At 37.5% G+C, this 22750-nt stretch overlaps 1 protein-coding gene across 3 annotated transcripts in view; it reads left to right on the top strand.

The window, feature by feature from the left end:
- Positions 1 to 22750, top strand: part of LOC119697115 (dynein heavy chain 5, axonemal-like) — a 146413-nt gene that overhangs the window by 82408 nt on the left and 41255 nt on the right. For all 3 annotated transcript variants that reach the window (XM_038127309.1, XM_038127306.1, XM_038127308.1), the window contains 9 exons: positions 975 to 1639; positions 2779 to 3059; positions 3421 to 3636; positions 6208 to 6375; positions 13428 to 13646; positions 15857 to 16033; positions 19353 to 19547; positions 20777 to 20932; positions 21212 to 21394. In XM_038127309.1, coding sequence (XP_037983237.1) covers positions 975 to 1639; positions 2779 to 3059; positions 3421 to 3636; positions 6208 to 6375; positions 13428 to 13646; positions 15857 to 16033; positions 19353 to 19547; positions 20777 to 20932; positions 21212 to 21394 — 2260 coding nt within the window. The remainder of the gene's footprint in view (positions 1 to 974; positions 1640 to 2778; positions 3060 to 3420; positions 3637 to 6207; positions 6376 to 13427; positions 13647 to 15856; positions 16034 to 19352; positions 19548 to 20776; positions 20933 to 21211; positions 21395 to 22750) is intronic.

Here is a 22750-nt window from a genome sequence, read left to right as displayed (position 1 = left end):
TACCACAAATCACTGTAATAATTGTAGCTGACACATACATACTGAAGAGCTGGATTTTCCTCAAGCTCTGAAGTGCTTGCTTTATGGGTATTTATAGAGCAGAAATAAGATGGAGCTGAAAGAGAATTGGGACACTTCCTGTGTGGCATATTTAATATGTGAAGAATGGGTCATGTGTGTATTGCACAAATTACTTGTGACTTTGAAGAGATTATTGGAAATAAGAAACTGGTTACAAAGAAAAGAGATTTCTAATTTCAGCTATAGTTGGCTTGGGACAAAATCTGCCATTTTATTAACATTACGTAATTTTATATTGCACAGTCTGAAATGAGTAGTTGAATTTGTGTGGACTTACCTGAGTCTTACCTACTGTGTGCACCAGGTATAAGACACATAACAACAGAACCACTGATGGTCTCCATTTGCAGAAGAGCTGATCAGTGCAAGTGATAATGTTCAAACCTCATTTCTGGGGCTTGATTTTAGTTAAACCATATAATGCAATAAACCCCTCAGTTTCATTCTCTTTTGTCTCATAAAGATTTCCTTTAACTTGCTCTCAATATCTTCAGAAGATAATCCAGCTGTATTTACATAATGGTTACAGGTATCAGAACCTACTTGACAACTTAATCCAGCTGTATTAACCTATTTCTAATAAAGAATTTACATCTGCAAACCATGCGGATACAAAAAAGCATCATAACTGCCTTAGATATAGTATTGTTCTCACCATACTTTTTCCCCAGCACATTACTTTGTTGACTTCACCTCATTTCACATGATTTATATTACTGATCATTCACTTTGGGAAAATGTTTATGAAAAAGAAACCTAAAAAATGTAACCAGGAGCTAAGTTCTTATCTATTTTTTTTTTCTTGCCTCAAGGAAGCTGATCCAGATGATACATATCTCCTAAGATGATCTGTAATTCTTGTTCTCTCTTTCCTTAACCCTTTTCTATTCCAGAACATATGCCACCAACAACCTTTTGGATGATCTGAAAATGTTGTACCGTGCTGCCGGTCAAAAAGGAAAGGGTGTCGTCTTTATATTCACGGACAATGAACTCAGAGATGAATCTTTTCTTGAGTACATGAACAATGTTTTGGCTTCAGGTGAAGTCTCAAATCTTTTTGCAAGGGATGAAATAGGTGAAATCACACAAGACCTGATTCCAGCAATGAAGAAAGAGTACCCAAGACTTAGTCCCACTGGTGAAAATCTTTATAATTACTTTCTTGCTCGAGTTCAGAATAACCTGCATGTGGTTCTTTGTTTTTCTCCTGTTGGGGAAAAATTCAGAACTCGTGCACTCAAATTTCCAGGTCTGATTTCAGGCTGTACCATAGACTGGTTCCAGAATTGGCCTAAAGACGCTCTTGTAGCAGTTGCACAGCACTTTTTATCTTCTTACCATATTGAGTGTACAGATGAAGTGAAACAGAGTGTTGTTAACACCATGGGAACAATTCAAGATATTGTAGCTGAAAAATGTGTTGAATATTTTGAACGATATAGGAGACGGACTTTTGTCACACCAAAATCTTACCTGTCCTTCATTGGAGGCTACAAAGCTATTTACAAAGAGAAGTTTGTCAGTCTTGGAAGTTTGTCTGAACGCATGAGAACAGGTACTGTAAAAGCTTCTTGATTTTTGTTTCTTTCTTTGTTTTTAAAAGGGTGAGAAGAATCTGAAGAAAAGGATGTAAAAGCAGGGATTTAGACTGTGAGCTCGCATTCATTTGGAAGCAGACTCATATCTTTTCAGCTGTGCAGAGGTTTTTTCCCCATGAACTTTAGGAATGTGCAGATTCCAAAGAGGAGTTTTGGAAATGGTATTAGTTGAAACTATATACTTGAAACTCCTGCCTTTACATGTGTGTATGCCAAGGAACTAATGAGATCCTAGTTTTCACATGTAAGCATGCCATGAGTGAATCTGAGAAAAGGTAATTAAGTGCTCATATTCAGTCCCTCTGAAGAACTTTTTAAAGAAACAAGTATATGCCAAAGGTGCCATTTTAAAAACATTGCTCTGCACATGGTCATACATGATAAACAATTAAAAAGTCTCCTAATATTTGGAAATGAATGTGAACTTAAATTGCAGACATGCCCTATGTACATATAAGTCCAAAGGTAAAGGGTGGCTGGCTGTCTGGAAGAACAAACATGGGGTTTTTTGAGCTAGAAAGGTATCTATGATGCATTTATATTTAGAGGCATGTATTTATATATGAGGATGTTTATACTTTAGAGATTTTCTAATTTGTTCAAATTATTGGAGCATTGTATTGCTCAAGAATCTGTAGGTTTTTTTACCCCCATCTCATCTGGATCTTCCTGTAATGTTGAATTTAGAAGGTCAGCCTACTCTCCTTGTGTCTTCACTTTCATTGCCAGGTTCCTCTTCTTGGTTTTGTACAGAGTACAGCCTAGTACTTTTCATGTTCTCATGGATTTCAGAAATTTCACACACAATTCTTAAGACTGTCATTTCCATGCTAATGTTTTTGAGCGTGTGTTTAATATTTAGTCTCCTTCTCATCTATAAGAATATAAATAAGTGATCAAGTGACAGATTCTGAATGCTTTTCCGCATTAAAAAAAAAAAAAAACCCTGATGAATTTTGGTGTTCAATCAGTGGGATTAATCGCTGGTGTTCCTAAATATGAATCTGAATGATTTTTTTAAATATCCACATTGCTTCACTGAGGTTACTTTCTCCATAGGTCTTCCTGTTGCTAAAATGGAATTTGTCCACCACAGGTCTTGCAAAACTGATGGAAGCTGAGGTTTCTGTAAATCGGCTCTCCAAAGAGTTGGTTATGAAGGAGAAAGACTTGGCTATAGCTTCAAAAAAAGCTGATGAAGTTTTATTGGAAGTAGCTATGAAAGCCCATGCTGCAGAAAAGGTTAAAATGCAGGTGCAAACAGTAAAAGACAAGGCTCAGGCTATTGTGGATGACATTGCCATTGATAAAGCAGCAGCAGAAGAGAAGCTTGAAGCTGCAAGACCTGCACTGGAAGAAGCCAAGGCAGCCCTGCAGGTCATATTCTGAGCATGTAGTCAATGCATTTAGTTAATGATATTATGTGCAATAATATGACTTATGTTTCTGACTTGGGAGGATACAGGGGATTGAAAGAATGGATCTAACCTGTAAATCCTTGTAGAAAAACCCTGAAAACTGAAGAGGGGAAGAGGTTAGATGGGCAGTATTCTGCTGTCAGGTAGTAAAGCAGTCATAGAGTGGGACTACCTTTAAGGACTTTCTGCAGTAGTGCTTCTGAGGGACCTGCAAAACTGCAGCAATAGCATTGCCTGTACAGGCCTCCCAAAAGAGCATAATTCTTTGCAATCTAGTGACTGCTTAAATAAATTGACTATTTTCTCCTATAATTTTTCAGACAATAAAACCTTCTGACATTGCAACTGTTCGCAAACTGGGTAAACCTCCTCACCTGATAATGCGGATCATGGACTGCGTGCTGCTTTTATTCCAAAGGAAAATAGACTCAGTGACACTAGATCGTGAGCACCCAGGTGTGAAGCCATCATGGGCTGAGGCTCAGAAGCTCATGAATAATTCAGGATTTCTTAGCATGTTGCTTAGTTTTCAGAAGGTAAGTAATTAAGAGGGGCACTACTGCTTCAATAACCATCTTCAGAGTTCACATAAAAGTGTCTTCTACCATCAAAGGAAGTTTGAAACAGTTTTGTCTGTCTAAAGTTGCAGATACTTTGTGGCTTTTCTTTTTCATTGTCATGGTTCATTATCTCAGTAATTTTTCTCCTGGGTCATGCAGTGGCTTCTAGCAGACAAAAGTATCCCAAGCATTAGATCAAGTCTTGAGAAGCTGAGTGTTATCTTATTCAGGCTGTTCTTGCTTCTGAGTAGGAATTTGCCTTAAAAGGGCTCACTCTTGGCTTTTTAATGGCTCACCTTCTCCGGTGCTACCAGGCCTGTTTGCCTGTAAGGCACTCAACAATTCTGTCTCAAATTTGCTAGGGAGCTAGCAGAAAATTAGAAAAAAAATGAGCAGGAAAGGTGATGAGATGATTAGGGAACTTTTGGAGTTCTTTCACAAGAAAAATAGTGAAATGAAGTGTAATCTTATTATCAAGTGTAAGAAAAATAAAAGTGAACAGGTTTTTATTTCTGTCAGGACAGAAACTTTTGCAAGGTTCACTGAACTGTGAGACAAAGGAAAATTCTCTATAGGAAAGAGAAGAAAGATGTCACAGGTAGATGGACCAGAAAAAGACCTAGGGTAGAATATGAAATGGCAGAATCATAGCTCAACTTTATAATCCAGGAGACCAAGCAGATTTCAACAAAACCTGGCTTTCCTGCAATGTTGAAGAACATACTTTTATTTGTACACTAATGTTTTAATCTACTTAGCTGTGCATTTTGCTGATGCCTTTTCTAAGCTGCTGGGGTGTTTTTTTTGTGAAGATCATTCTCACTATCCCCAGGAGCTATTTCTCCCAGAGAGCCATATTGTGGGAACTTGCACTCCCTCTGTAGACAGTTTTTTCCTGGGGCTGTCAGTCTGGTCACTTTTCCAAATGCTATCTTCACTAAACAGAAAGAGGAAATTAGTTTTAAGATAGCAAGGACTAATTATGCCCTCTTTACTCAAGTTTCTGTCTAATGAGACTTCCAGAGTTTTGGCACTTATTAATAGTGCATGTATTCCTGCTGGTAGTTTGGCAGCATGTTTAACTCAGAGGAGTCAGAGCAACTTCTGTGGGACTGAGTTCTTGCAGGAATTGATACTGGTGAACGTGGAGTAGACTACTGGACTGCTTCAATCCCTGATGAGGTCCTTCACATGCTGTCTATTTCTCATTTTGAGTGTATGTGACAAGAAAGCTCATTGTGTCTCAGTAGACTACACAGCTTAATTGTTTGGGAGATTTTTGTTCTTTCCTAATATTTTTTAGGCAATGAAAATTAGTGGATGAGGAAGTTCATTGAGTTTAAAATTAATTACTTAAAAGGAAAAACATGACATTTTCCAAGCTTTTGAGCAGAGATTTTAGGCCACTACTGATTGATCTTTGCTTCACCTTTGCCAGATTGTTAGCTCATTATTTTGAGTAGGAGAATAAAAAAGTCAAAATTTTTGTCCAGCGCTACTTTACATTTTAGCAAATGATCACAGTGAAAACATCACCATGGCTGATCTTGGGAGAATTATACTGAATGTCTTTTTTATTAGAGTAGCTAAGGATCAGATAAGTACAAGGCAGTCCTTTCTGCTGTGCAGAAAAACAAGAAAAGGGTAAATTGCTTGACAGTATGAATGGTGGATGATTTTTAGATGCATTAAAAGAAAGGCATTAATACATTGCCAAAAAAAGGGACGATTCTTAACATGTCTATTGTTAAGCAGTCATTTTTAGCCTGTATAAGCTCTTCTACTTTCTACCTTGCTCAAGGAGATGAATTCCATTTTCTTCTGACACTTACATAATTATAGATTAACCACCATCATCAAAGATCTGGCTTTTCATATTCTCAGCAGATTGTGAAAGGGGGAAAAAAACCCTGGGATTAGAATAACAGCTGAAATAAATTTATTTTGCTGTTAAGGAAAAGGGTTAGCTTCAGTGAAGACAGTGCCTTGCAGTTTTACCCTTTTCCTTCTGAAACCTGCATGTTTGGTTCCTTCAGCTGTGTTCACACCAGTGCCTGTCTGATGCCATGGTGAGATTGTTTTTGGAACTAGACTAGAAGAAAATTATTCAGTAATTTTTTGATTTACATCTCTGTCTTAACAGTTTCCAAATTAGAGCACTGAGTGTTGGTGAGGGTATTAAAGATGGGGCAGACATCTGGTTGAGGGGCAAAGAGAAGAAGGTGCAGTGTTGTAGCAGCAATAACAGAACAGCTTAAATTATCATGGAGCTACAAGCACTAGGAACATCTGTAAAACTTATGTGTCAAATAGGGATATTAAATGCCAACTCAAGTCAATCTGTTGCAATGGAAATAGGAGTTATTTTCATGGGTACACAAAAACTCCTAATCTATCCTTTATAAGAGTGAAGGGAAACAGCATTGCTTTGTTGATTTATTCTGTAAGAAGTGATACCCCATGGTTTTAAAAAAGAAAATGTTTCTGTGAAGCAGACCTTTTTCAAAAACCCATTTTTAAAAATAATTTTTCCTTTCCATTGACTAGGACTCAATTACAGAAGAAACTGTGGAGCTTTTAGAGCCTTATTTGGATATGGAGGATTATAATCTTGAGACTGCTAAAAAAGTGTGTGGAAATGTAGCAGGTCTTTGCTCATGGACACAAGCAATGGCTTACTTCTATGGTATTAATAAAGAAGTTCTTCCTCTTAAGGTATTTCATATTGATAATTTTTTTGAGAGAGATTAATATAGTCAAGTGGAAAAAAATTTCATGTTATTTTAGCTAAAAAAGAGATTCTTATTTCTTCACACCCAGTTGTTAAGTCAAGTACACAGAGGTTTAATATGTGCTGGCAACTTTTCCCCCTTACACACAACTGCCCTGTGGTACAGCTATAACTTGTGCGAACTCAGTAAGCATTCAGTTGGTTCTTTATAGAGCCTGTCTAGCTGTGCATGGGAGATAGTGATACCTTCTCTGCCCTCAGAGTGGGTGCCAGGCACTATGGCTTCAACAAAACTCCTCAGTCCTACTGGCCCAGGAAGGAACCTACTCACTGAGGTCGTGATAGAATCTGGGAGAGGAGAGGAGAGATCAGTCTTGGCACAGAAACATTCTTTAAGGACTTTAGCTGGAATTCATCTCCCTAAAAAAGTCTTGGGGTTTCAAACTGCTACGTGCAAGTGTACATGTGCAATAAAGAAAGTAGTTGTGAGGTATAGAATCCTGTTGAAACATTGAACTGAAGTAGAAAAGGATCAGCTACTGTTGTGTGAATTCGTACAGATAGCTTTGTTGTCTTGGAAATGTTCCATTTGTGAGCGCATTGAAAATAAGGGCCTTTGCATATTTATATAATGATTTATAGTCATTGCTCCTACAGTGAGTTTTATGGCTCTTTTCTTTAGAAATACATCCAATCCGTTATGCTTCCACTGCACTCGTGTTTGGTTTCTTATTAAATAAGCCACTGTATCAATGGTACAGTCAAAATTCTCAGCATAATCTTTTAGTATACCTAGACAGATCTGATTCAAATGTGTTAAAAGCATATTTTTTTTTATTCAAGTAACTCAAGAGAATGCTGTATTTTTGTGATATATAACTAGCTATTTCCTTTTCAAATAATGGGATGTTCACTAATGAAAACAGAATTTGAAATGTTACTACTGAGAGCTATAAAAGGGAGCAAGACCTTGGGGAAATAGTGGCTTTATATGCAAATGCAACCCTGAAAGCTGAAAACGTGCTCTTGTAGTTTTTATTTGAATATATATGATTTGGGATTACATATAAATTTAGCTTTGTGTTCATTCTTGTCACGCTGTAGCTGATAAAAAATGAAACATACATATCTTGGCAAAGTGGTGCCTATTGTTGGGTATAACAACAGTCAAAAATATTTTAAAAACTGAAGATGACAGAGGGAGGGAGGAAGGGTGTAAAGTATGCAGGAGATATTGCAGGAAGCTGTGTAGTGATGCTAAGAAAATAATTGAAAATAAACGTACAATTAAACTGCATAAAGTACTAACCCAGGCTAATCCATCCAGTGCTAAAAGCAGGTTTACTGAATTAATTAATCAAGCTGTGTTATCCTAACTGCTGTTCTAGGATATAAATCCCCTTCAACACCTGCAAAATAGATTCAATATCTTTTTAAATTGCATCTTAACTGAGACTCCTTGCCTCATTTATCTTAACTATGACAACCTGTGAAAACTAATTAATAGCGACATATATTTTAGTGTGCAAAATTATTTATTTATATATAGAAATATATATTTTAGTGTGAAAAAATGAAATATTCTTAACATATATTTAGTGTGCAAAATTGATATATCTATATATGATATATTATATATTTTAGTGTGCAAAAGCTTATATTTTATAACTTATATACTTAGTGTGAAAAAATTACCTAATTCCTAGGAATGGATACTGACATTCTTTAGATAAGTGACCTGCAGCCTAAGGGTCATTAGTTAGACTTTCCTGTAAACCTTCAGCGTGAGGATGAGCTGTTCCTCCCCAGACTGATAGCTAGTAAACCAGCCAGCTGCATTAACCTGAGAATTTTGAAACACCATCTGCTCCTTATCCATTATTTGAAGAATATAAGAGCAGAATGGAGAAGCCCTGACTTTTGCTGTGATACTGTTAGCCTCCAATTAAAATAATGTGTATAGGAGTATAATTTCCCATAGGGATGTCTGCCATGACTTTAATTAAGTTCTCCTTAGGCTGTTATAGTGATCAAGGGAAGTTTGTTTACAGTTTATAAATTCTGTTTGATATTGAGTATTCTCCCTGTCACACTCAGTTTTAAGTATGAGACTTTATTGCCTTTTCTACTTTCATTTGTCTCCATGCTGAACTAAAAACCACAGCAAGCAATGAAAGGAAATCTTGCACCTGAAGAAGAGGTAACAGTCAAAGACTGTTGAAATTTGATAGTTGTCCATTTAAATAAGCGTGTCCTTGACGAGGTGATGCCCACTGGGCAGGAAAACAAGCATGCAAGTCTGAATTCAAGGCCCACAATAGTTGTAGTAGGAAAGCATATACTTTGGGGGAGGTGAAAGGAAGGGTTAGGTCATCTAACAAAACAGTGAGGTTGGGACATGTAACTAAACAGAAAATATGCAAAGTCTTTCACTAACTAGTACAGACAGTGAAAAGCAGATAAGAGATATGATTTCTGTGCCTTTCAAAGGTTATTTTAATCCCAAAGAAAGTAAGGCCAAGATTTTATTAATGTCACTCTTGCATGGATTTGTTTGCATATGTACATAGGTATATATGTATGTACAGGTGCATATCTGTTTTTTTAAATTTGTATTGGTGAGGTAAAACCACTGTTTTTAGAATGTCTGCAAAACTGTGTATGTCTTTGCCTTTTTTACAATCTTTCCCTAAGGTGGACACAAGTGTATCATGATATTGAGGGTCTGAGAAGGTTGATCCAAAACCAATGAAGTGTCTCTAGGAAAAATCTGCAGTAATCTGGGACAGGGGCAGTTTTGAGACAGCATGTCCATGAAGAGTTTTCAGTGAGATGCCATGTGTCCAGAACAGGACTGAAGCAAAAGAGAAAGATGAGCACTTAGCACATCCCCAGAAGGTCAGGAGCAGAGTGACAGAGTCCAAGAAGCCTTCTGGCCTAGTCCAGCAGCAGTGAGTGCTCAATGGACTGTAAGAACAGTGGACTTTGAAAGCTGAAATTCCTTAACAAGAGAAGTGCTAGGAAAGCTCCAAATCATCCTTATCTGTAGAGAACTCTATAATTTTGGATGCTTTTTTTTCCCCTAATGGGATTCTCCTGGTAACATTTCCTCAATTTACTGAGCAGCAGTTGCTCTGCAGAGTGATTTGGGGTTGATCTGGGCATTCCATTAAAGATCAGGAATAGCATTAAATGGTGTGAGGCTTCTTTCTGTTGGAGAAGTCATTTTCATTGAACTGCTTCCTTGGATCAGGGTCAGATATACTTGGTACTTTGCAAAACTGAGCTTGCAATGAATCGGCGAGAAACATAGTGTCTATGTCAATACTAATAAATTAAACAGTACTAGTGAATTTTTCTAGGCACTGGAAAGTGATCATTTACACTGGTAACATTTTAGAATGATCCTTAGTGTGATTTAGTCTTTGCTAAACAGCATTTTTCTGTAGTCTCTGGGCACCTTTCAGGTTCTAGCCTGATCCAAGAGCCATTCCCACAAAGCTGCCAACATGTATTCATAGTGTTTTAGAGGGTGAGAGAGCTTAATGTGAGGTTTTTTATGCTGGTCAACCTCACTGCCAGAGAATAAGTCCTGGGCCTGTTTCATTTAAGAGTACAGCTGTGACTGTAATTATGTTTATTTGTTCTGGTTTTGTGTGCAGTGCAAAAATGTTAAGAGGGGCAGGATCATCTCACTACCTGCTATGAAGTCCTCTCTGAGGGCAGCTTGGAAGAAGGCAAAACAGCTGCTAAATTCCTTAGGCTGTGGCCCTTGTTGGCACAGGTGCTGTCTGTACCTGCCCCACGCAGGCAGATGGAGAGGGCAGGTAGCAGCACTGGCTGGAGCAGGTGCTGGCAGGATTGTCTCTCTGGTTCCCCACAATCCCAAAGGCAAGGAAAGGCTGAAGCTGCTGCTCTCACATGAGCCCAGGCATGTTCCAGCATAGCACCACTTCTCCAGGAGCACAGATCAGAGTGTGGACCTCTTGTCTTAAATCCTCATGATTCATCTGCATAAAATCCATTTATTCAGGCTTTCCCACTGCATCCAGCTGGAACAAATTGTGTATCCTTGCTTTGCTGTGTGGTTCAGAGAGATGAAATGAAGGGTGTAAAGCTTGTTCACAGAGCAATGCCACTAAAATTAGAAAGGCTACAGTGGTTCTTAGTGGTTGGGAAACATGTTTCCTTCCTGGCTTATATTGGCTGGAAATGTTTGTATGGAGCTGATTGCAGCTGTAATAGTCTTCTTGTTCAGAAGATTCTCTTTGGCAGCGGAACTTGCCTCCTGCACTCATGGCAGAGCTCTCTACAGGAGGCTGCAAGCCAACCTGACACTGATGTCAATACAAAAGCTGTGTTTGAACCCGTGACATTTTGAAAACTTGAGTCTTGGGGAAAAAAAAAACCCAAAAAACAGGGAGAAAGCAAATAGTGATGATTTCAAAGGGTCATCTGAAACAAGTAGTCTTTCTGCCTTTGGGAATCACATATGTTGGTCATCCTGATATGTTAGCTGTCAGTCTCATTCAACCAACCATTGTTCATCACATATGATCAAGTGGCCTATAAATCAAACTAATATTATAATGTCTTATAGTTTGTTATGATTATCCTGAAAATGGCTGACAACTGGTTAAATTGTCTGTAAAATAGTTTAAAATAGTTTCTTATTATAGATCATCTTCCAGAAAATCTGTAAAGTCTTGTGTAAATAAGTTTAGGGATTTTTTTCATGTTAGAATACAATATACTTTTTCGTACTCATCTGAAATATTTTTTCAATGTCCCTACATCTTCAAAGCTGATAGTCTTTTAAGAGTTTTAAAGAATGGGGAAGTTTGTTTCATCAATCTTTTGCACTTTTCTGGGTAGTTTATTGCTGCGCAGGGACCCGCTTTTCATATTTACAAGGCATCATTGCATCATTGCTCATATGTTTTGGGAATTCACATGCCCATCCTTTTCCACTGAAGTTCCCATCCTGCTGTGATAAATGTCAAGGTGTTATATGAATCTACACACCCAGGTGTAAGTTCTCTGTTGTTGCAGCTGTTCTGCCAAGGCTGTTATTCATAACCTTCCAAGGATCTTGTTTCCTGTGTAACCTCAGTGTTTGTCAGCTGGGACTGAGATAATATGTCATAATACTGTTTGACTCCCATTTTTAGCCTTTGGAGAATTTTAGTATACAAGGATGCTCTGCAGTAGGGAAGGTGGTGGGAAGAGGTAGAAGAGGGCTGGAGCAGGGCTCCTTTTGGATCTCAGTAAGGAAGGCCTGACAACAGATGGCTAAATGAGGCATCTGCTTTACTAAGGCAGAATGATAAGAGGAGTTTAAGATAGTTTGAATGGCCAAAAAAAAAAGTTTTCTCTTCATGGACAGGATCTGCTCTGCACAGGATACCATGGGCAAAACTATCCGGGCTCTTTCTGATGCTACATTAATGTGGGGTGTCCAGCATTTGAAGGGATGTAAAGTTTACTCACTGTTTGTCTTCTTATGAATTTTTTTAAGGCAGTTGTCATATTCAGCCAGTTGTTGTTAGGCCTTTCTTATTCAGATGCAGAATGAACCCTGCACTATCTCTCTCTCTTGTATCTCAGTGACACTATGTCACCTCCTAAAAACTCCTTTGCTGTTGGAACTTTGCCCAATGATCCAAGATTCACTAAAAGATACCAGCAGTTGATCTGAAATCTGCTTAGCTGGGTTTAATCAAGACTCACTGATTGAGCAGTGTTTATTTCTAGGCAATGCTCTTTAATGTGTTTTTTGATAAACAGTGAGGTAAAAATATTTCAGCATTCTTGCTTGATGGAAATTTTATGAACAGCCATTTTACTGGTTCGTCTGGATTCCAAAATATGTTTTTATCTCTGGGATCTGTCAACACAGCAGGTGGCTACAGTAGATGAAATTTTACTGACAGTGCTGGTCTCTAGCACATACTCTGCATATACCTAGATTGCTAATATAGATGGGCAGAGATACACGTGATGTACCTGTATCCAATATACATGTGTGCAACATACACGTACACAGATATTAGTAACCTACTTCATTGATTAGTACATACATGCTTCTCTAATTCCTTGCTCACAAACCACTCTTGAAATAGACTGGACCCATGGTTATGCTGTTAACTAGGAGCTATCCCTTAAGAGAGATGCCTTCTACTGCTACTGTTCTGATGTAATGTAATGCAAGTCTCAAGTTTCATATTCATAATAAAACAGGTTTTACAGATTCTTGGTTTCCATCTTCATAATTCTTATAGAAGAAAAAAAAAGAAAAAAATACATGATATTTAAATAAGCTTTTTTAAATATTCAGAGTAAATGGAAGCAACCTTTATCTCTAAGTGTGAATTTCATAAGAAATTTGTCAGGCTCTAATCCTTTGCAAATGTATATGGAAATACTTTCTGAATTCACAGAATATTTTTTCAACCCTGTTAGGAGTATAAAAGTTAAGAGGCCACATTTAAATGACTGGTAAGTCATCATGCAAATTTATAGAGAGATGTGAAAAAAGTCTCTAGAGTTTTACTTTCCAGAGAAGCAAAAAATACATTTGTTATATTTTTGTTGTAGAGGTAATTGATGGAAAAAGAGAGCAGAAGAGTAGTGTATGTTATAATTTTTGTTATTTTATACTTAATGAAGACAGTATTAAATTTCTTTTGCACTGAGAATATATTACAGGAGGCATATATATAAGGCAACCCATAGAATATGTTGCTTCATATATCTAGTATAATTTCAAGTGTGTTGTGATTTAAAGTCATTGGTCATTGTGTGATCAATAGACCATTCTGAAAATACTATTAAAACATCTTAAGATTGCCTTGAATAACTTTAAGGATATGCTTCTGTTCCAGAAGTAAAAAGAAAAAAAAAAACTTCTTTCATCTTAAAACTTGTATTATTTTTAAAAGTACCCAATGCAGTACGGTATATGCTGTTAAATGAATGACATTTGCTTCTGCCAAAACATAGGTATTAACTACTCTTTACTTTTAAATATCTGTAGGCAAATTTAGCTTTGCAGGAAGGAAGACTTGCAGCTGCCCAAATGGAGCTGAATAGTGCCCAAAATCAGCTGGACGAGAAGCAAGTGGAGCTGGATGAAGTGCAAGCCATGTATGATGCTGCTGTGAAAGAGAAGCAGGCCTTGCTCGATGATGCTGAGGCGTGCAGAAGGAAGATGAGCAATGCCTCAGCTCTGATTGAAGGATTAGGGGGAGAAAAGGTATTAATACACATGTGCAGGTTTCCAGCACAAAGTAGGTGTGCAGCTTTGAGAATGCTCTGTAATGATCATAGCAGTGCTCAGCAAACTCAAGGCATGGTGACTTGTGTCTTGACATCACATGACACTTTTTTTAGTTATATGTATGGTTGTTTTCCTTGGTGTTAATGTACCTAAAAAAGTAGAGCAATTTCTTGTGTTAATTCTTCTGCATGAAGATTTATGTTATAGCCTATGATTCATATGAGGATAAAGTTCAGATTTAAAGCCAAGGAGCCAAATTCCTTTTAGCTTTTTTAAGAAGAGGAATTAGGCTTAACCTAAATAATTGCCCTAAAATATTTATAAGAAGGATTACTCTCTTTTTCTCACCAAGTATACAAGAATACAAATTTGAAGCTTGACTAATTTCCTGAATTATAATTGAAGCTTAGGTTTCTACTGCAGCCTTTTACAGAATTATGGGCTAATTGTTATCCTCTGCACTGAGCTTGAAATTTACCTTTCCTATGCAGATCTTTCTGACTTCAGCCTGAAGGTTTTCAGAGGAACCAGGATACACTTTTTTCCTTTCTTCTTATTTGCTTTGTTAATTCCTTCATTGATTTCACACAAAGTCAAAATTGATGAGAGTTCTGACTTCAACCATTGTGTCCTGTGAGGCCAGCACCTCAGCATTTCTTTGCATTGCTGCCCTTCAAATTACATCAGTCAAAAATCTTAGATGCTTTGTTAGTTAATTATTTTAAATTTTAACACACTAAAAATAATATTTATAAAATTGCAGCATCATGGAATAATTGAGATTGGAAGGGACCTCTGGAGACCATCTAATGCAAAACACATATCCCTCCTTCCCCCCTGCTCAAGGCTCAGGCATTTTTTGGTTGGGTTTTGAATATCTTCCAGGATTCCACCACTTGCCTTGGCAACCTATTTCAGTTTTTGACCACTCTCACTGAAATAAGGGGATTTTTTTGTGCATTGAATTTAAATATCTTATATTCTAATTTGTGTCCATTGCCCCTTGTAATTTCACAAAGTACCAGTGAAAATAGTCTGGCATCTTCCTCTTTACACTTTCCCATCATGTATTTGTGCACATAAGTACAAATTCCCCCTGCAATCTCTGTGTTCAAGGCTAAACAATCTCAGCCAAGGCTGACCCAAATTTTAGATCCCTGATCAGTTCTTTACCTGCAAATCCGAGGTTAAGCAAACTGCCTTTCCCTCATTAAATCCTCACTCATCTGAGATGAGAACTTATGTCAATGCCTTCCTTAAAACCTCAAGAATTGCTTGTGTCTTTCTGTGTCGCCTTCAGATATTGGGTTGTTGACATTCCCCATGTATCATCCAAGGGCTGTGGATGCAAGATTCCTTCCCCTCATCTACTTCATGTTAATCATGTTGTCTGTGACAGACACACACATCTCACATGCTGATCTTCCTTCTGATGCTAACCTATAAGCTCCCAACTGGCATATTGTCCATCCTCGAGTCTCCCACGCTGACCACATGCATTCAACTGTTCTCTCACATGAAAGAAAACCCCTCTTCTCACCTTCTCAATCTGTCCTTCCTAACAAGCCCATAGACAGCTGATGCAGCTCTCCAGTTGTGGATGTCTTTCCACCACGTTCCCATGACCCCCATCATATCATGATGCTGCAACCACATGCAAAGTCCTCTTTTGTTCTCCATGCTGTGCACATTCATGTAGAAACACTTCAGAGATGTGCCCAGCTGTGATAATTCATGTCCTATAAGCAGTATAAAAGCTGTCCCCACCATTCTGTCTGGTGGACACTGCTTTGTTTTCATGGGTATCCTCAGGGTGGTCCTCCATTGGCCCTGGTTTGTTGATTACAAGGTCCCTACAGCTTGTCTCACCCCACACATTTTGTTTGCCAGCCCCATCCTCCACTTCCTCACATGATTATTTGCCCTCCTCTGCCTGACACGTCATTCCTCCTTTAAAGTTCTTCTTACCAGTTCAACCAGCTTCTTTGCAAAGATGCTTTTTCTCCACTTGGTCAGGTGGTTGCCATCACTTCTAAGAAAACTTCTACTTCTGAAAATAAAAAACCAAAAAATACTCCTGTTTTGAAGAAAAATTATTTAACAGAAAGAAATAAGTTTTTAAGTTAAATATTTGTGTTATTTTTCTGTCTGCTTAAGCTAACTTCTTTTTAATATTTTACATACAGCTTCGTTGGACAGCAAGCAGCAAAAACTTTCAAAATCAAATTGTTAATTTGGTGGGGAATGTTCTTCTGGCCACTGGATTTCTCTCTTATTCTGGACCTTTCAATCAGGAGTACAGGAATTTGCTACTCCAATTGTGGAAGAAAGAGATGGACAATAGCAAGATTCCATACAGTAAAGTAAGTGTTCATGTTTTGTTCTGACCTTATTCTTTGCCTTGCTGAGAAATCATATGCAGAGCATTTCGTTCCAGAAAAGTACATAATTGGAATATTATATACAGGCTGTCACATTCAATCAAATTTTTAATAAATAAAAAATCTGAACAGTTGACAACTGAGCTTCTAAACCAATATGTTTTAAATTCCTCTTTTTACTGTCAGGCATTTCACAATTGGTATGTAGGACACTGCTCTGGCAAATCTGAGAGAGAAATGCTGTCTGAGATCAGCTGCCCTGGGAGAAATAGCATAATACAGGAAACAAAGTAAAATTTATCAGCTTAGAATACACTTACCTTTTCATAAGAGGAAACATCACTTTTGCACTTCCATGGGTTATCAGTACATACCCTGCTGTCATATACTCTACTGCATACCCATAACATTTAATTTTGTTTAATTTGAAGTGTCTTGTAGAAAGCATTTTGCAAGGCTGGTTCCAGTGTTGGCTTTTAAATCCATGCACCTTTGTCACCAGTGAGGCTGTTCCAGTGAGGTTGCAGTATCTCCTTCCCTGGCCTATGTCTGTGCAGGCAGAGGTGGCCGAAAATGCAGTGGAGCTACAGTCCCATATTCAGTTTCTGTTTCCTGCCACTTCATATTCTACCTTTATTAAAGTGAGCAACCTGCATGCTGAGACTATGAGACAGGGCAGGAGACCTTGCATGGATCTTGTCCTTTGCTTTTACCATTACCTGCCTCAGGAGTGCCAGGCCTGGCAGATATTCTGGTGCAGAGGCTTTGCTCATGGCCAGCAGCAGCCTGCCTTCTATTCCATGACTTTTAGGAATTCTGTCTAATAATCTTCCATGTACCTGGAAGACAAATTCATACTGAAGGCAGACTTTAGGCCATTGTAATCAAAGCTGTCTTTCTAAGTAATCTATGTTGTCTTCCACTTGGTTTTGTGAGTACCTGTGTACATTTTCTTCAGCAGTAAAGGCTGGAGCAATAGTTCAGGGGCTCCGTCTTCCTCTCAGCACAGGAGTTGAGGACTCATCTCTCAAAGATTTTGACAAAGCAGTTGCTGCTGAAAAATGCTGTGAGCTACTGAGCAACCTGTGTACATCTGTATCTTTGTGAAACAGCTAAAGGCAGATCTGCATCTTCTTTTCAGTGTTTTTTAGGATTTAGCACTTAAAACCTCTATTATGGAGACCTCTTTTCCATGAGGGGTTTGTTCACTTCATAGAAGTTACTTCTGAATAGCTTTTTTATTATTTTTAATGTTAGGTTAGCATTATTCTTGTAATGCTGATTAACTTGACTTGAGAGAAGGAAACTTGCAATCCAGCCCAATTTACACTGTGACTTAAAAGATGAATGACTCTGACCCACCCAGTAAAGCTCTCTGAAAGCTGGTGATGATAAAAAATATGTACGGCCAAGATGGATTTATTTATAAAGTACCAGGAGCAGTGCAGTTTCAGGCAAGATTCTTAACCAGTGTGGCATGGGAGTTATCCTACATACACTCATCCCAGGGAAGCTCTTTCCCAAGTTCAGCGTACAAAATGTTCTTAAAAGCTACTTACTTTGGGGAGTATCTGTCAAGATTCTCACCATTTAAGGATAAGAAACTGGATATATAATGTCCTTAGAAAGCAATATATAAAGAACTAAAATTCTGCTTTCATGAGGGTATTCTGACCACATTATTATTTGGCTGTATCCTTAAAAATTTGAGGAATACTTTCTTATGGTTTCTATGTTGCTCCCCCCTTCCCTCCCCAATATGTCTCAGTTAGATGGATACCAGAGTTAATGAGTTTCAAAATGTATTTACCATTCTGTTTAGCGTTCCCATTAAAGACAGAATTATGATTTCCATCACAGTATATTGAAGAGAGTTTTGATTTTTCCCAGGGAATTAAGTACTCACAAAAGGCAGCATATGGGCCTTTCTTGATACTTCACACTGCAGGAAAGAAAGCAGCTTTGCAGTTCAAGCACAAGGCTTGACATCTGCCTCACTTTGTCACAGACTAACTGACCGTGGGCGTATGAGTCATTCAGGCAAAACAATTTACAAAGACCTGTTTAAAATTAGCTACTTATCTGTTTAGTTAGACACTTAAATTAGCTGAGTTTCAGAGTTGCAGGGTGACTGATACTTCTTGCTGTAGGTAAGAAAAAGTTCAAAGCTGTTTAGATCCTACTCATCTGCTTAAGGAGCTAAATATGGTTTTAGGTTCCAATTGCTGAAAAATTTGCCTATTAAATGCTTTTCTGTCCTTTGCACAAATGGAAACTTGATTCCTAAACTTTCTCTGTCTTCTGAGGATGGTTTGTGTTGCTTCATTGTGAGTCCTCAGTAAATTTAGAAGTAAAATATCAAAGGAATAAAAAAGCTTTGGCATCTTGCAACCACTGGTATCATTAGGTCTTATGATTGTATCACAAATCTCACAGTATTTGAAGTTTTGCTTTTGGCTTCAGATGCTGAATTATGTGATTTTCACAAGATTTACAGGCTTTTACTTTCTTTCTTTCATGTCTTTATTTCAAACATGTCTTTAGGTAATGCCTACAAGTAGGAATTGTTGAATGAAAAATGTAAGGAGCAAATAAAAAATACCTTCAATTTTATTATTTTTAAAATTTTCAATCCTTACTAAGGTGCTTTTCTGAATTGGAGAGTTTGGTTTGCTATTTTCAGCACTTTTTTCTTCACATACACCTTTTTGAGAGGCCAGTCACTTTTCAGAATGAATGAAATAAGGCAAATTAGTTGACAAGTGCAAATCAGACTTAAGGAGAATATGCAAACTGTGAAGGGTTTTAGCTTAGCAGCAATAACCTTCCATGATAGTTCATGGTTAATGATCCATAGCACATCTCCACATTCTTCTCTTGGTCTCCCACAGCCATCCTGTACTTGGAAGGCACTTTCCAGCAGGCGGAAGGTCTTGTGAGCAAGATGACAATTCCACTTGAACTGGCAGGAAAAATGTTTGCTATTAAAAATGGCAAAAAAATCAGTTTCTCATTAGATATTGAACTGGCTTCAGAGTTTTTCTGAGTCTCTCTGGTGGACATCAAAGCCTCAACAGAATTCACTTTCATTACTGCTCAATTGCAGTGATTGAGCCACTGAACTTTAAAGAAAAGAAACAGTAAGCAATAACTACCAAATATACTCTATCATGCATTCTGATCACATTAAGAAGAAGAACCATCCAGCAGATGTTTTATTATAGCTTCTCCAACTGGCACTAAGTTTGTATTTACATGTTTTCTACTGGTACTGATTTTGTAATTGCATATTTTCTATTAGAACTTGAACCTTACTGGTATGCTTGTTGACAATACTACAGTGGGTGAATGGAACCTCCAGGGTCTTCCAAATGATGACCTTTCAATTCAAAATGGCATTATTGTCACAAAAGCATCTAGATATCCATTGCTGATTGATCCACAAGGTCAAGGAAAGATCTGGATCAAAAATAAAGAAAAAAATAATGGACTTCAGGTAAATAGTTAATTTAAAATTCTTTAAAATGTGTGTCGTTTGTGTCATCATGCTTTGGCCATGTGTAATTTAAATCTGATGTGTATTGGTGTACAGCTATGCAGAAACTAGAACAAGACTGACACAGAACCTGTACCCTATATCAGGATATCAATAAGAGGGCAAAATAGCTTGCATTGATATGTTATGGCATATCTAGTTTTATGATGAATCTTTTAATTGCTTGCTGTAGTGAAAGAGTAACAAAGAGGGAAGTAAAAGGTTGTATCTCATTCTCCACCTTCCTGGAGACTTGTATCTCCTGCTCTGAGTTTTCCCCAGTAAGTCCAGGGGGAACAGAGTTATGTCAAGATTCTAAATACACAAGTGTGTAAATTATGGCTTACATCTGGGGTACTGTAATTTGCTATGCTCTTGTTAGTGTTATACTGTTGATCACCCAGACACTAGCTTTATCTCTCAGCTGAATTTGAAATAGAGATGCAGGGAACATGCTGTTTTGGTGGATACACATATGCCTACATGATAATAAATAAAAAGTGCAGAGTGGTGGAATAGACTATTAATTTTTAAATAATAGACTGGTTTAATTCTGTGTCATGTGCCTCTAGATATTTTAATTATACCTTTTTCAAAGAGCTTTGCCTGCAAGATAAGGATTTATTTTAAAAACATGTCTATCCTAATTTTTTTTTTCCTGGTAGAAAAAAACACCCAAAAACCATGACTTAAGAGATGCCTTGAAATGATATTATCAATTATCATCTTAAAGAATTATGTTAAATATATTAAATTTAAATAAATGAAAAGGAGTCTGTGTGACTTTTAGCAATTTTAAGACTGATGGAACTGAATTGGAAGTTGAACCTCTGATGTCAGATCAGGCCTCCTATATAACACTGGTTCTCTTTCTGAACTCCATAAACATTTCCCTACTTCACATTAGTGTTCTAAGCATAAATCTATTTATATTTAGGAGATATTAAGATATTAAAATGATTAGATAGATATGCAGATAAAAAGGTAAATAAGTGACAATAAAGAAACATGATCTCCTCCTAAGTTTAAAGCAAAACTTTCGTTCATGTCAGCAGAGGCAGGTTTTGGTCCCTCAAATGTAGCCATTTGTATATATATCCCAGGATGAGTATATTTTTTTAAAGCTTCAATAGATTTTATGCTGTTTTCTATGTGCTTTCAAATGCATGCTGTGCTGTGACTCTTCCTAGGTTACAGCTATGAACCACAAGCTCTTCAGAAGTCATATAGAGGACTGCTTGTCCCTTGGCCGACCTCTGTTAATTGAAGACGTTGGAGAGGAACTTGATCCTGCTCTAGATAACATCTTGGAAAAAAATTTCATAAAATCTGGTTCAGCACACAAAGTAAGATGAGTTGTAGACATGAAATTAAAACCCAACAGGACAGATGTTGGGTATGGGGCAGTCTGAATACTGACATGATTTGTACCTTTAAAACAGTTAGAAAATGAGTAGTGAACTCATGGGGTTGTTTGAGGGGCTTTTTTACCCTTAATCAGAAAATTTTAAAAGTGTAAATGAGAACATAAAGAAAAGAGTTCATAGATTTTTTTTTTCATCAGATAAAATAACAGTTTTTCTGAATTCAGCTTTTGAAAATTAAGAAATGCTTTTTATTTTCAGGTGAAAGTAGGTGACAAGGAAGTAGATCTGACGAATGGGTTTACCCTCTATATGACAACAAAGGTGGCTAATCCTGTTTATACTCCAGAAATTAGTGCAAGAACAACTGTGATTGACTTTACTGTAACTATGAAAGGGCTGGAAGATCAGCTCCTTGGCCGTGTCATCCTCACAGAAAAGCAGGTATCGAGTCTTGCAGTATTTGAATAGAGGAGGGCTTGTTCATTATCTGCACCAGGAGTGCATAGATATTCAGTGGCTTGGTTGAAATCAAATGCAAGAACAAAAATGTGAATGAAAGTTGAAAGGTTGTGCATTCACTGAAATACAATGTGGAGCTGTTTTTTAGTTGAATGAGGGAATCTAACCATTTATGTTAAGATCTGGTCTTGGACAGAGAAGAAAGAAAATTATTCATTAAAAATACATCACTGGCATGCATATGACATACATAAAACAACTTTATTCCTTCATATATGGAAAGGGCTTCTTGTTCAGTCAGAAATCTCTTGTATTTCTAAATTCCTTTTTAAACTTAATTTGAATTACATGACAAAATGCTTATGAACTTGAACTACTTTTGCCAGCCAGGCTCCAGTGTGCAAGGAGATAAAAGATGCTTAAGGAGCCCTGAACACTGACTTGACTCTATTCTTACTAAAATTTGCATTGATTATGTGGAAGTTAATATTAGGAAGAAAATCCTCTCTCAGGTGAGATTAAAAAATTGAGATTTGCGTTAAGCAGAGCTGCTGCTTTCAGTAAGTAGCTCAGGTAGGCTTGCTAATGTGAGAGCAGTTGCCTACCTAAAGGAATTGATTCTTCCTTTGACTTCCCAAAAGCAATTTCTAACCAGCGTTCTTTAGTGGTGCTGTCATTTTCTCCAGCCAACACCCTTCCACTTTGCTCAAAATGAGCCTTTCCTGAAGTAATGACTGGTTTTTAAGGTGCCCTTCCTTCAGTCTGACAGTCACAAACAGAGGCTGGAAAGTCATTGTAATGCACAAACCTCCTGTGAATTCTTCTATGGAAAACAGAAAGACTGTAACAGGAGGTACTGGGGAAAAATAGGGTGGGACAAATGCTTTGGATGCAGAATCTTTTAATCTTTGCTCCAGCAGATGTAGGTTTCTGTAAGCAAAACTGAACAGCATCAGCAGGATTGAATGGCGGAATCCTGACTAACCTCTGAAGGGAGGGAGAGGTCTAAATCAAGATAGAAGTAAAAAAAGTGAAATAGGTTTCTCACTACCTACATATAAAAATCCTCTTTCCACAAGATACCCTTGCTCTGTGTTGTTTTGTTTTGTTTTTCTTGGACAGAACTGTTAGAGAATTCATACTGAATGTATGTAGCAACACCTAGACTGCACTGAGTCAAAGATAAAATCACTGAAAAATATTTCTCCAGTGCTGTACATCAGGTGAAGAGAGTTACAAGGGAACCTGGTTGATATTGGCACTACTTGCTGCGCAGGGACATGGTTGCAGCTGACCCACATTCATTAAACTTCTTTTGGCATATATAAAAACATCATG

Source organism: Motacilla alba, chromosome 2 (assembly GCF_015832195.1).
Source record: "Motacilla alba alba isolate MOTALB_02 chromosome 2, Motacilla_alba_V1.0_pri, whole genome shotgun sequence".
In the NCBI taxonomy this organism is placed as follows: domain Eukaryota; kingdom Metazoa; phylum Chordata; class Aves; order Passeriformes; family Motacillidae; genus Motacilla; species Motacilla alba.
The sequence above is the reverse complement of the archived record's forward strand: the minus strand, read 5'-3'. Positions and strand labels throughout refer to the sequence as shown.